Source organism: Mirounga angustirostris, unplaced genomic scaffold, assembly GCF_029215605.1.
Source record: "Mirounga angustirostris isolate CCGP_5_RB_7025 unplaced genomic scaffold, mMirAng1.0.hap1 SCAF_16, whole genome shotgun sequence".
Lineage (NCBI taxonomy): Eukaryota > Metazoa > Chordata > Mammalia > Carnivora > Phocidae > Mirounga > Mirounga angustirostris.
The window spans coordinates 56694175-56707119 of NW_026991724.1; the positions used below are offsets into that span (position 1 = coordinate 56694175).

Sequence of the window (12945 nt, forward strand, 5' to 3'; positions counted from 1 at the left end):
GTAGCTGTGGTGTCTTCACATCAGAGGAAATGGCCACCTCTTCCAGTGTTTATGGAATATTTAAGCAAAGGACTGTTGTGGTCAGAAAGTTCTATGAAGGTCATACTAGCTGCTATTGTACATGGAAAGGAGACTCTAAATAAATTTAAGTAAGTCAATAATTAAAATAAACACAACACGTGCCCTCCTCAATACCCACCATTGGGCTCACCCATCCCCCCACCCCCTCCCCTCTGAAATCCTCAGTTTGTTTCTAGGAGTCCCTAGTCTCTCATGGTTGGTCTCCCCCTCCGATTTCCCCCGCTTCATTTTTCCTTCCTTCTCCCAATGTCCTCCATGCGATTCCTTATGTTCCACAAATAAGTGAAACCATATGACAATTGACTTTCTCTGCTTGACTTATTTCACTTCGCATAATCCCCTCCAGTCCCATCCATGTGCATGTAAAAGTTGGGTATTCATCCTTTCTGATGGCTGAGTAATAGTCCATTGTATATATGGACCACATCTTCTTTCTCCATTCATCTGTTGAAGGGCATCTCGGCACTTTCCACAGTTTGGCTATTGTGGACATTGCTGCTATGAACATTGGGGTGCATATGGCCCTTCTTTTCACCACATCTGTGTCTTTGGGGTAAATACCCAGGAGTGCAATTGCTGGGTCCTAGGGTATCTCTATTTTTAGTTTTTTGAGGAACCTCCACACTGTTTTTTTAAAGTGACTGTACCAACTTGCATTCCCACCAACAGTGTAAGAGGGTTCCCCTTTCTCCACAACCTCTCCAAGATTTGTTGTTTCTTTCCCTGTCCATTTTTGCCATTCTAACTTGTGTAAGGTGGTATCTCAATGTGGTTTTGATTTGAATTTCCCTGATGGCTAATGATGATGAACACTTTTTCATGTATCTGTTAGCCATTTGTATGTCTTCTTCGGAGAAGTGTCTGTTCATGTCTTCTGCCCATTTTTTGACTTGATTATTTGGGGTTTTTTGGTGTTGAGTTTGAGAACTCCATCAAAAACTAAAGATATACTGTATGGTGACTGACATAACATAATTTAAATAAAATAAAATAAAATAAAATAAAATAAAATAAACACAATAATTGAAGGCAAACCTTGAGCGTCAGCTGGTATTCCAAATGATGTATATGGATTGATCACATGAAGCTCACACCCCCCCTCCTGATTCATAAACACGCTTCCACAGGAGAGAAGGGATGCAGACATTACCTTTGCCTCTACTTTCACAGGAGCCGAAGAGGAAAAGCTTCCAGAGCGCTGATCTGGGAAATTGGGGAAGTGTCTACGGGCCCAGCATGATTGTGTGAGTGCGTGTGCACGTGCGTGTGCAGGACTGTGGGTGTGTCACAGGAAACTGCCCCAGTCTGGGTGGAGGAAGGCAGAATGGCAGCTGAGGTTGGAGCGTCACATCTGGACTCACCGGGAACAGCCCTGGGTTCAGCTGGAAGAGCAAGCAGTTGACCCCGGGGATGGCGAGGACCAGGGGTGGACTCTGGGAAGGGAAGGGGCAGATGCTGAAGGGAAGTTGCAGAGATGGGTGTGTGCGGGGTGACCTGGAGAAGCAGCTGGCCCTGGAGCACAGAGCCCCGGCAAGGTGGGGGATGCGGCTGCACGGGCCAGCTGTGTCCAGGTGTGGGCTGCAGGGTAGGCTGTGGAGTGGACAGGACAGGGGTGAAGGAGGCTGAGTGGTTTCTGCTGGCTGGTTGGCTGTGAGGTGCAAGAGACAGGGATGGAGGGCAAGCTTCTCTCCTCTCCAGCCAGGCTGCCTGGAGACCCCAACAGCATCCTCCTCAGAGAAGCAGTGAACAAGGGGTGTGGGAGGAGGGTGGGATCCTCTCCCTGGCCTGCGGGGCAGCTTTTCATTCTCATAAGCAGTGCCCCTGGCTGACCTGCCCCTTCCCATGGGCAACAGGACCTGTGGCTCCAACATCTCAGGACACACCGTCTTGTTCATTCTGCCCCCTCAGAGCAGACGTCGATGCTGGGCATAGCTCTCCATGCAAACTGTAAAGATGCTACAGGGTTCAGAGGAGAGGGGTCCTCCCCAGAGCTCCTGCTTGAGAACAGTGAGGCATATGGAAAGTGGACCAGGAGAGGACGGAGTCTGCAGATCATCTCCCATTGAGGAATGGTGGCACCACAATTCGCATGTAAAGTGTAAGTATAATCAAGAGTGGGGCGCCTGGGTGGCTCAGTTGGTTAAGCAACTGCCTTCGGCTCAGGTCATGATCCCGGAGTCCTGGGATCGAGTCCCGCATCGGGCTCCCTGCTCAGCAGGGGGTCTGCTTCTCCCTCTGACCCTCTTCCCTCTCGTGCTCTCTGTCTCTCATTCTCTCTCTCAAATAAATAAATAAAATCTTTTAAAAAAAAGTATAATCAAGAGTGTTGAGGTCTCTCCCTGGTTGTGGAGTTCCCCATTTCTTCTCCGTCCAAGAAATTAAACACACACACACACACACACACGTATATTTTTTATTCAAGTAGGCTCCTCACCCAACATGGCGCTTGAACTCAAGATCCCAAGATCAAGACTCACATGTGCTACCCTTTGAGTCAGCCCCCTAACCCCCTGCCTGTTCAAGCCATTTTTTGTCTTTTGCATTTTGAAGCTGTGCTTTTTGGTGGTTGCACATTGAGAATTGTTATGTTTTCTTACAGAGGAAACCCCTTAATCAGGCACTGTCCTTCTTTTTCGGTGATACTATTGTTTGCTGTGAAATACACGTCATCTGATATTCATGTGGTTGTTCAAGCTTTCCTGCATCTCCCCACTGTAGACTTAGTGCTTTCCCTTCCTGTACTGCATCCTTTGGAAGTGAGTATTTTCAGTGCCTGTCCATGTGGTGGAGCCCAAGTTCCCACTCTGAAGTCCACCTTGTGACCATCTGATAAGTCAAGTAAACTGGAAGGGGCATGTCCACAACTGCATGTTGGCAACAAGATGCATCGTGCGTGTTCTCCCTGTTTTGTGCTTCTCCATCTCGTTGGCGGTATTCCAGAAATAGACGTTGGAGTGGTTAGAGATCCATGATGCAGAGCCTAGTAACCCCCAGATTGTCAATCAAAGACAGTGCACGCTTTCTGGAAGCTCTCGAAGCAGACATCTGAATGAGACTGAGGTACTTCAGCAGGATTCCCCGGCATCAGCTCACCCCTGATGCATGAGCAACATGTACTTACTATCTTATGCCCAAATTTTGGGAATAATGAACTGATGATAAGAGCAGGGGCAAGATTCAGATGGAAATAAGTCTGGACAGGTTAGCCAGGCTCACCATGAAGAGCCTTGAATGCCTGACTCAGCAGCAAGGACCATCTCGTGAGAAAGAATTGGAGATCCACGGAGGATTTTCCAAAGCAGAACAGGCATGGGTGTGAGAACACACTCTCTGGGGACAGTATGGTGGACATGTGTGGATCTGCTCTGCTATTTAGATCTTAGGCTATTTGCAAATTATGCTTTCTGTTAGTGTTTTCAGGCAAGAGCTGCTGAGTGAAGACCCCAGTTTTCCTTTTAAGGAACATGGACAAAAATATGGAAGCAAAAGAGTAAGACATGCAATATTTGTTTAATTTATGAAATATGAAGAAAAAGGGAAGATGAAAGTACATCATCTGAAAAGCTGGAGGATGTGAGAATTCAAACAGCAGACATACAGACAGACAGATAGCAGGATGGTGGAGTAAGAGTTCCTGCTGTCATGACCCCAGATCGTCGAAGTAGACAACCAGAGTCAGAGATGGCCATTCCCAGTCTCTGTAGTGGCCCCAGGTCCACACCGATGATCTCCAACCTGGTTCAGATTACCAGGAATGACAGGTCCTGACTCATTCGAACCAGTTTTTAATAGCTAACCACACAGTCCATGACACTGAAGTGGCTGTTCAGAGAGCCAGCTTCTTACCTGGGACGTGGCTCATTGTCTGATCAGACTCAGGGGAGTCTCCACAGGTAGATAGTGATCCTGTTTTGAGGGACCTCAGTGCCATCATGGGACTAGGCACTGTGTCAGATCCAAGGTGACTTTGGATGATGCTCAGGATCTAGTGTAGACTATGGCTGTTCCATCCCACTTCAGCCCCATCTCACTAAGGTGTCTGCAGACTAGGTGCAGGTTACAGAGAGAAATGTGTTCTTTACCAGGAACAACACGTGGACCCTGAGTCGACAGACTAGCATCATGGAGAACACCACCAGTGCTCCAGATGGTGGTTTCCATCCTGAACAAAACCTTCAACATCACCATGTTGTTTACCACCTTAGAGATGTCATGGGATTCTTTCCCTTCCTTTATTTATAGGCTTAAACATAACTTTGCCTCCTTAAATAATACACGCTTCTTTTTTGCACTTATGTATATAATGGAATAACTCTACACACCTGGTTCTCAAAATTTCCCTTGTTTTTTTTTTTTTTTTTCAGTTTAGTTCCAAAGTGATTTATATGATTGCTTGGTATTTTAATTTGTGCTTTTTTTGGCCATAAAATAGTCCATTACATACACGTAACACAAACATTCATTAATTGTAATTCTATTTGTATGGCTTTGTCTACACAGAGCAATAGCCTTGTCAATATTCTCCTGCAGGAGTCACCATGCATATGTGCCCAGTTTCCTCTAGGGTGTGGAGTTATGGGCCAGAGCTGTGTCCCTTCCTTCCACCAGGGGATTCTGATCTACTCCTCAAATTGCTTGTAGCAACTTACACTTCTACCAGTAATGTACCGGCAGTCTAAGTGCATAGTATTTTCTCCAACTTTGGATTTTGCCCCTGTGTTCTCTTGCCTCTCCTGTGCATGCAGGAGGATTTTGGCATCACAATTTCTCTGAAACTGTGGCATCACACTGAGGTGGGAAGTACCAGGACCTTTAAAATAGAAGGAAGCACACGTGCACGTCGTGCTCACCAGTGAGGTGTGCCTGCAGCTGGATCCCACTCACTTGTGAAAGGTGCTGTATCCATGACTCCCACCTGGGCACACGGTGCATTCATGCGGCTCCTTGATGTTGGCCATGACGGGAGTGTTTACACCAAAGAAATGGGCAAATGCCACGAGTCGCAACATTTTAAAAAAACCACTTATATCTTGGAGTCAGTGTAGTAGCTCACCACCAGGCTTCACTTCAAACACCCCTGAGCTCCCTCAAACTGATGGTATTTCTGGAAAACTCTACCAGGTGTCATCAGATGAGGAGAGAAGACCTCCACGATTCCAGAGAGGGTTTAGGGCAAGGGTTTGGATTCATGTGTTCCAAAGTGGACCTGATTTTCACCCATCTATTTACTTATGAAAACAGATCTTGTGTTTTGGGCTGAAGGGATGGAGGTGCACATCAGGGAATGAGAAAATGGCGAGTAAAGGGAAATGTATCCCATGAAAGTGGACCAGAGCTGCTGCTGTAGGAAGGTATGAACCCAACCCTGCCGTGTGGGACGAACCCTCAAGTCACAGGGATGAGGAAAGACGGGGGGCAGTCAAGGATGTCCAACAATGGCAGGAGGGAAAGCACCACAGTTCATGGGGGACGAGTCCTGGACTGAGAACAGCCCAGACATTTCCTGGCATCTAAACCATGTTTCCCCTGGATGTTCTCAGCAGGCAGATCAGCCAGCATGAGCTGCAGGCTTTCTTCCAGACCCCCTTGGGCAGATTAGATTGATGTCCAAAGGTCTGCCAGAGGGAATGGTGGGTTGGCTCCCCCTTGTGTTTAGCTCCTGGCTGCACCTGGGGTCCTTGCCTGGCTGTGCTGAGCCTCGAGTAGCAGAATCCCGAGGACCACCAGGATCAAGGCAGCCACGCCCATTCGGATCAGATTCTCCACCGTGTAATCCCTGCAATCTGAGGCTAAGAATGAGGACAGAGAGGGTGCAGAGGTCAGTGTGGACCCAAATGAGCCCGGATGCCGGATGTCGACCCAGGACACCCGCCTCCCCCTGACAGGACACCCCCTCCATCCCAGCCCCATCACTGAGACATTCTTCTACTTACCACTGCTGGGGTCTGAATTGTTTTGGGGTGGGCTCACGGTGTCAGCTGTTCCTGCAGGGAAGATGGAAGCAGATGGAAGGACCTGGAGACCCCCGTCCAGCCTGCCCTCTGCTCTGTGTTCTATATCCCTCAACCTGTCACTATGTAGTTTTTGTACAGTTCCTGAACTAACCCTTCTCTGCACTAGCAGGGGTTCCTCTGCTCTCCTCACTGGATTCCTTCAGCCTCCTTGTTTTCCTTGATTTCAGACTTGACTTCTGAGTCATTCTGGGTAGATTCTGACTGTGCCCCAGGAGCTCAGGATTGCAGAGAAAAATGGGCTCCCCACACAGAAATCATCATGTCCTTGTATGTTCTCTGTTCAGTCTGGGACACAAACCTCCTGTGCTCATGTCCCTGCAGACGAGAGTTCCCACTCATTCAGTAGCTGAGGACCCAGCGTCCATGGACGAGGGGATGTGTCAGGAGCACAGAGGGGCCAATGTCTGGGGCAGGGTCCCCTTCGCTCCATATCAACCAGCTCCCATTCTTCAGGGTCTGCATTTTAATCTGTACCTAGAGTATTCATCCTTGGATATGTTCATTAATTCATTCTTCATATAGTTAGAAATACCTGCAGTGGTAGATACATAGAGAGATGATAGATGATAGCTAGATAAATAGATAGAGAGATAGATCGATCGATCTGTATACACATATCTACATCTAACACATTAATATGTATCTCCTAAAGATGTTCAGTCATTGGGTCATATGAACATCATTATTCCTTGCTTGCAGTGTGGATCTAGACAGGAAGACCAGTTACAAACATGTGAAAAGCTATGGGATGAAGATTATGGGCATGAGGATGAATGGCTTCAGATAGATATACATGGATTACACATATATGTGCTTTACACTCATAGATTATATGTATGGATTTTTATAACCATGTCTATTTGTATAATAGCAGATATAATATAAATACATAATCAAGTGTATATGTATGGATATCTATCTACATCTTCCTGTGTAGAGAGAGAGACAGACGCAGAGAGAGGTACAGTCTGTCTGTTCCTCAACAGGAGGGCACTCGAGTCTGTGGCGTGTGGGGGTGGGCAGGGGACAGGAGGGTCTGGACTCAGGCTTTGGGGAATTGGAGGCAGGTCAGGGACACGTGCCCAGGAGGAGTCTCCATCCTCATCTCACTGTTTGGGGACAAACTCTAGAAATCAGGTGAGGTTTCAAGTAGGGATAGTTAATCGTTTTATTTGCACTGAAAAGACAACCTCTGTCCCCACTATATCACAGGCCAGACCTGAGGAAGTCCCTACGTGTGGATTTCAAACCTCCAGGAAAGGAGAGAGTCGGTGGAATTTACTATGGAGGGAACACACAAACTAGGAAATCGTTAACATCTCAACCTAGTTTTCAGATGAAAAGAAAATAGTAAAAAAAAGGAAAAACAAAATATGGACCAATCCTAATTATCAAGATTCATACAAATGGTCAAAGTAATATTAGCTTATACAATTCAGAAAATACTAGTGAACAGTAAACGTTATGCAGTTGGGTTAACACCCAAATGTTTGAAACCAGGAAGCCTTTGTAAAGAGCCTCATGTGGCTAAAAATCAAAGAGAAAACATAGTTGTTCAGGAGACGTACATCTTTCAGGAAAAGATCACATTTTTAATGAAACCCTAATAAAGCAGGAAAATGGATTGAAACGGATAGGTCAGCGGTGCTTTCAATATAAAAATAGATTTTTAATGAACTTGCTTTAAAATAAATTTGGGGTATAAATCAAGCTGTTTCCCTGACGTGAATCTTGTGACCATTTTCTCCGTCCTTTGAAGTGAGAAACACAGGTGTGCATTTTGGAAACGAGAAAGTGAAATTTCCATGTGTAATTTCGAGCAGCGCATTGAGAAATAGTTGAAAGGAAAAGAGTGTAGTGAGTTCACAGCACATAAAAATATGCCCACACCCATAGCTCTCTCAGGCGTAGGGAACTATTATTCGGACAACTGACATATATGGTATTAAAGTAGCTAAGAAGTTCATAGAACAGGCTGCAAACTGACACCACTTCTACGGAAAACGTTGAAAGGCTGTGAAGTTCATGCAAGTGATGAATCGCTGACTTCTACGCAGGAAATAAGTAAATAAATGGGACTCGTTGAAAATGTGCTAAGACTCGGTAGTGCCCAGAAGTTCTTCCCCACAAGGAATGTGTGAATCGGATGTGACCCGATGCACACAGAAGGATGACTTGTTTCTGAGGCTGCATCCCTGTCACCTGAGTTCCCTTTGTCACCATATCTGCAGGTGCTGCTCTAGAAGGTGTGAGAAGCAGGCGCAGGGACCTGGACAAGCGTCCACACCCAATGCCCAGGGGACAGCAGCTGCACGTGGGCACACGGTGCAGCGTCCCTGGGGACTCCCGTGAGCCGGGCACGGCCCCTCCTCAGTCTCAGGTGTGCACTGAGGGGCATGGAGGCCCCCAGGTGAGCACAGGGGGCAGCAGAGTGGCGCCTGCAGGCGGGGAGGCTTCTCTCTAGGAGAGTGTCCCGTGGGGCTGACACCACGGCTCCGATTCTGATATGGAGGGGACAGGTGAGTGGGAGGCCTCTGTCTACTCACGATCGTCCTCACTCCCCCACCCCTCATGCAGCCCCCTACTCCTTACCTCTGCTGGGACTGCAGCATAGGGCAGCCCCGGTGGGTCTTTCCAGTCTCCCCTGGGATGGACCCTCCTCCGTGGAGCCCCCGTGACGCCCACATTTGCTACCGTGTCAGGCTTTCCTGAAACGTGCATCTTGAGCTGACAGAGCTCATAAAGGTCAGGTTCAGGGGCCCCTCACCTGAGACCAGGAGCTCCAGGGGGTCACTGGGCTGGGACAACAGGTAGGGGGAGGCGCTGGATGAGCCGTAGCACCTGTAGGTCCCCCCGTGGGCTGAGGTCACAGGACTCATGGAGAATTCAGCCTGGTGCTGCCCAGCTCGGCGCTTTGATCTAAGACGCAGGGGGGGATCGGCTGCCCCCTCCTTGGACAGAAGGAAAGTGTCCTCAGAGCTCCATGACTGACACAGCAGGGTCACATTCTCTCCTGAGGTCACCGTGGGTCCCGGCTGCACTGAGAGGGAGGGTGTGTAGGGGAGCTGTCCTAGAGAGAGGAAGGGCAGGTGAGGGGCTGTCCAGCCCTTGCTCTGAACTGAGACTGTCTGTCCTCTGAGTCTCTCCCTTCCCCGTCCCCTGTCTCTCTCCCTCCCTGGGGACCCCACACCCCTGGTCCCACCACCACCACCTGGGCCCCCCTGGCAGGACCTGTGCAGAGTCTGGGGTCCTGACTGACCCCGTCGCATCTCACCTGCGACCAGGATGTCCAGGGGGTCACTGGGGGCCGACCACTCGGAGGAGAGCTTGCGTCCACCATAGCATGCGTACCGGCCCCCGTGGGAGGGTCTCACAGGGCCCAGGTAGAAGTCTGCCCCAGAGAGCCCAGCCTGGGGCTGTCGGCCAAGAAGCTGGGGAGGGTCCCGTGCGCCCTCCTTGGACAGAGCGAATCTGTCGTAGCCGACATCAGAGCGACACTGGAGGGTCAGGCTCTGTCCAGAGGTCACGACAGGGCCCTGCTGGGTCAGGAGGGAGGGCTTCCCCAATGCACCTGGGAGAGACCAGCCGTGGATTGCAGGGGCTGATGCTCTCCAAACCTCCCTTCTCCCATCCTGACCCCCGTCTCACTGTCCATCACCCTCTGTGACTCTGACCTGTGAGCTCCTGTTGTCCCCTCACCCCACCCTCTCATCTGGGGCTCCCCTGGGAGCGGAGCCCCCATAACCTGTCTGGTGCCTCAAAACAGGGATGGGGCAACAATCAGACTCCCTCACCTGAGACCAGCAGCTCCAGGGGGTCACTGGGGTCCGACCACACCTGAGGGTTGTTGTTGTAATAACCATAGCATCTGAACGTCCACCTGGGGCTGGGGGTCACGGGGCCCACAGGGAACAGGGCCTGGGACCCCCCACTGGGGGCTCGCTGGGAGTCCAGGGTCCAGGAGGTCTGGTGTTCTCCTTCCCTCATCAGGACGAACCTGTCGAGTCCCAACCGTGAGCCACACTGGAAGGTCACGTTCCCTCCTGAGGTCACGACAGGGCTGGGCAGGGCTGAGAGGCTGGGTTTGCCATGCGATCCTAGGAGAGGAGGAGGGGACGGTGTTAAATGGGGCTCAGATCCCCCACATTATCCCCAGGGCTGGGCTGTGAGAGGGAGACACCCTGAGAGCAGACCCCCTTCCTGAGGGCACAGCCTGGGGCTGGGACCCTGAGTGGGCTCGCACCTGTCACCACCAGCTCCAGGGAGTCACTGAGCTCTGACCAGCCAGTGGAACTGCGATAGTTACAGAGATACCGTCCTGCCTCTACATGTGTCATGTGTTTGATGGAGAGCTTGGCCTTGTCCTTGGGCTCCAGCGGCTTCTGACCGTCCCAGGTCACTGAGTTTCCCTCTTTGTGCAGGCGGTACTCCTGGGCCTCTAGGCTCCCCTGACACCAGATGGTCACAGGGGTCCCCCGGGGGATCACAGAGCCTGGCTCAGCCCAGATGGTGGGTTTGGGGAGGGTCCCTGGAAGGAAACAGAGGCTGGGACACAAGACCTTCCCCACCCCCAGGTCCCAGCTCTGCCCCAAACCCCCAGACATCCCCCTCTGTCAGCCCAGAACTGCTGTTCTCCATCCCCTCTGCCTGGTGGGTGACCCCTGTCCCCAGTGAGGAGGTGGGACTGGGACCCCTGGGGACAGACTCACCTGCCTGCACTCGGGTCCTGGGGCCCACACTCAGCCCTGGAAGAGAGTTCCTGTGAGAGGTTTGCCCCGAATCCTGAGCAGAACCCCTCCTCCCGTGAGCCTCCTGAGTCTGGGGTCTCAGACAGACCAGGGCCTGGCTGTGGGGCGGGTCCCTCCCAGAATAGGGCATCCTCTCCCCTCCTCAGATCTCACCGAGACAGAGCAGGGCCGTCAGGGTGGGGGTCATGGCGTCTGCTCTCTCTGGTTTCGGCTGTGCAGACGGAGGGAGCAAGGCGCCCACAGGACGACAGACACACAGGGTGTGGCCACGCGGAGGCCGTTCCTGTCCGTCACGGGGTTGTCACGTCAGCAGCCCCACAGGAAGGAGAACAGCCCCTCCCCAGGACCTAGCCTGGCTCTGGTGTCCATGATGGTGCAGCAAGTGGACCCCGAGGCTTCCTGAGATGCCCCATCCAGGTGAGGAGACCAGGCATGTCCTTCCCTCCCAGAGCCTCCCCCATGGGTCTCCTTCATCCTCAGCACATCCCTGGGGTCCTCACCGTGGACGGGGTCCCCAGGCCCAGAGATGCTGCAGGGGGTGGGGGTTCCTGCTGTGCGGGGGAGCTCATGTCAACACAGACCCACATGTGCCGTCTCTGCTCGGCTCAGGTCGAGGTCATGGTGGCAATGGCCCCATAGGAGAAATACAGGCAAATAGGGAAGGAAACACAACCCCTCTCCTGGCCCCAGATATGGGCTCTCTTTCTATCACAACCTGCATGAACTTCTCTATTTTGCTCTGGCATTGTCCACCGCCCCCTTTCCTGGGAACATCCCCCGTGAGTCTCTCCTGGCTCCTCGGTGCCCCTTGTTCCTGGGGCAGAGCCGTCCTCCCTGTTTTGGGTCCTGCCTGTAACCTGTAGGGGACATGGTAGATCAAAGTCCTGATTTGTTGGGGGAAAACTGATCTTTATCAAAACATTTTTCTACCACCCATTACCTATGTGAATTGAGCAGTAATGTTTGTTGTAATCAGATATTTCCCCCCATTTTTATTTTTTACTTTTTTGGAGAGAGAGAGAATGTGCACGGGTGGGGAAGGGGGTAGGGCAGAGGGAGAGAGTTCAGCCCTGGAAGAGAGTTCCTGTGAGAGGTTTGCCCCGAATCCTGAGCAGAACCCCTCCTCCCATGAGCCTCCTGAGTCTGGGGTCTCTGACAGACCAGGGCCTGGCTGTGGGGCGGGTCCCTCCCAGAAATAGGGCGTCCTCTCCCCTCCTCAGATCTCACCGAGACAGAGCAGGGCCGTCAGGGTGGGGGTCATGGCTCTATGCTCAGCCCAGCATGAGCTGGATGTGGAGCTTGATGTCTCAACCCCAAGATCATGACCTGAGCTGAAAGCAAGAGTCCGACGCTCAACCTACTGAGCCACCCAGGCACCCCATTTCCCCCCTCTTAAAAGTTATTTTACATCTAAGTCTATGTGGGAGACTAAAGTATAATGTTCCTTTCCATCTAGGACAGAACTGGACGGTATGAAATGCAGAACCTCATGCATATGTCCTTAGCGGATGATGCTCAAGGTCAGAGAGACTGATTTCCCGTAAATGCCTGATTTTACAGAAAAGGGAAACCCATCCCTTGACCAAGGGGCATCCACCGAGAGCTCCTCCCCAGACTCAAGCTGGAAAGTCGCTGCTTGGTCTCTAGCTGAACTCCCTACCCCTTGTCCTCCTCCCCAGACTCCCAGCCTGCCCCAAACCCTCAACAGACTCCAGTAGATTGCGTGCTACAGTTTTCACATCCTGAAGTACAGTTCCTCCACTATTCCCAAACACACTCCGTTTTTGGTAATTCGGGCTTGCCTCGGTTTACCTCTTTTATTTAGGTTGACACCATAAAAGTCTGTGGGACTTGTAGTGATGTCCCATATTTCATTACTGATGCTGGTGTCTTTTCTCTATTTCTTGTCGAGTGTTGCTAGGACTTTACACATTCTGGGAATACTCGATAATAAATGTTCGTGGCTTTATTAATGTTAGGGGACTGGATGCTTATGTTCTTCCCCCCAATTCATATGCTGAGGCCTTCACCCCCTGCCTGGCTGTATTTGGAAGTGGGGCGTCTAAGGAAGTAATTAGGATTGAATGAGGTTGTAAGGGTGG

The 12945-nt window shown here is 51.0% G+C and overlaps 1 protein-coding gene across 1 annotated transcript; it reads right to left on the bottom strand.

The window, feature by feature from the left end:
* Positions 1-3572: 3572 nt before the first annotated feature.
* Positions 3573-11121, bottom strand: LOC123842063 (leukocyte immunoglobulin-like receptor subfamily A member 6). Its single transcript, XM_064580168.1, has 8 exons — positions 10997-11121; positions 10805-10840; positions 10339-10623; positions 9890-10192; positions 9370-9666; positions 8863-9165; positions 6015-6065; positions 3573-5870 (listed from the first exon to the last, which is right to left on the bottom strand). The coding sequence occupies exons 1-8, from the start codon at positions 11028-11030 to the stop codon at positions 5734-5736; spliced, it is 1446 nt and encodes a 481-aa protein (XP_064436238.1). The 5' UTR covers positions 11031-11121; the 3' UTR covers positions 3573-5733.
* Between the last annotated feature and the right edge of the window lie 1824 nt (positions 11122-12945).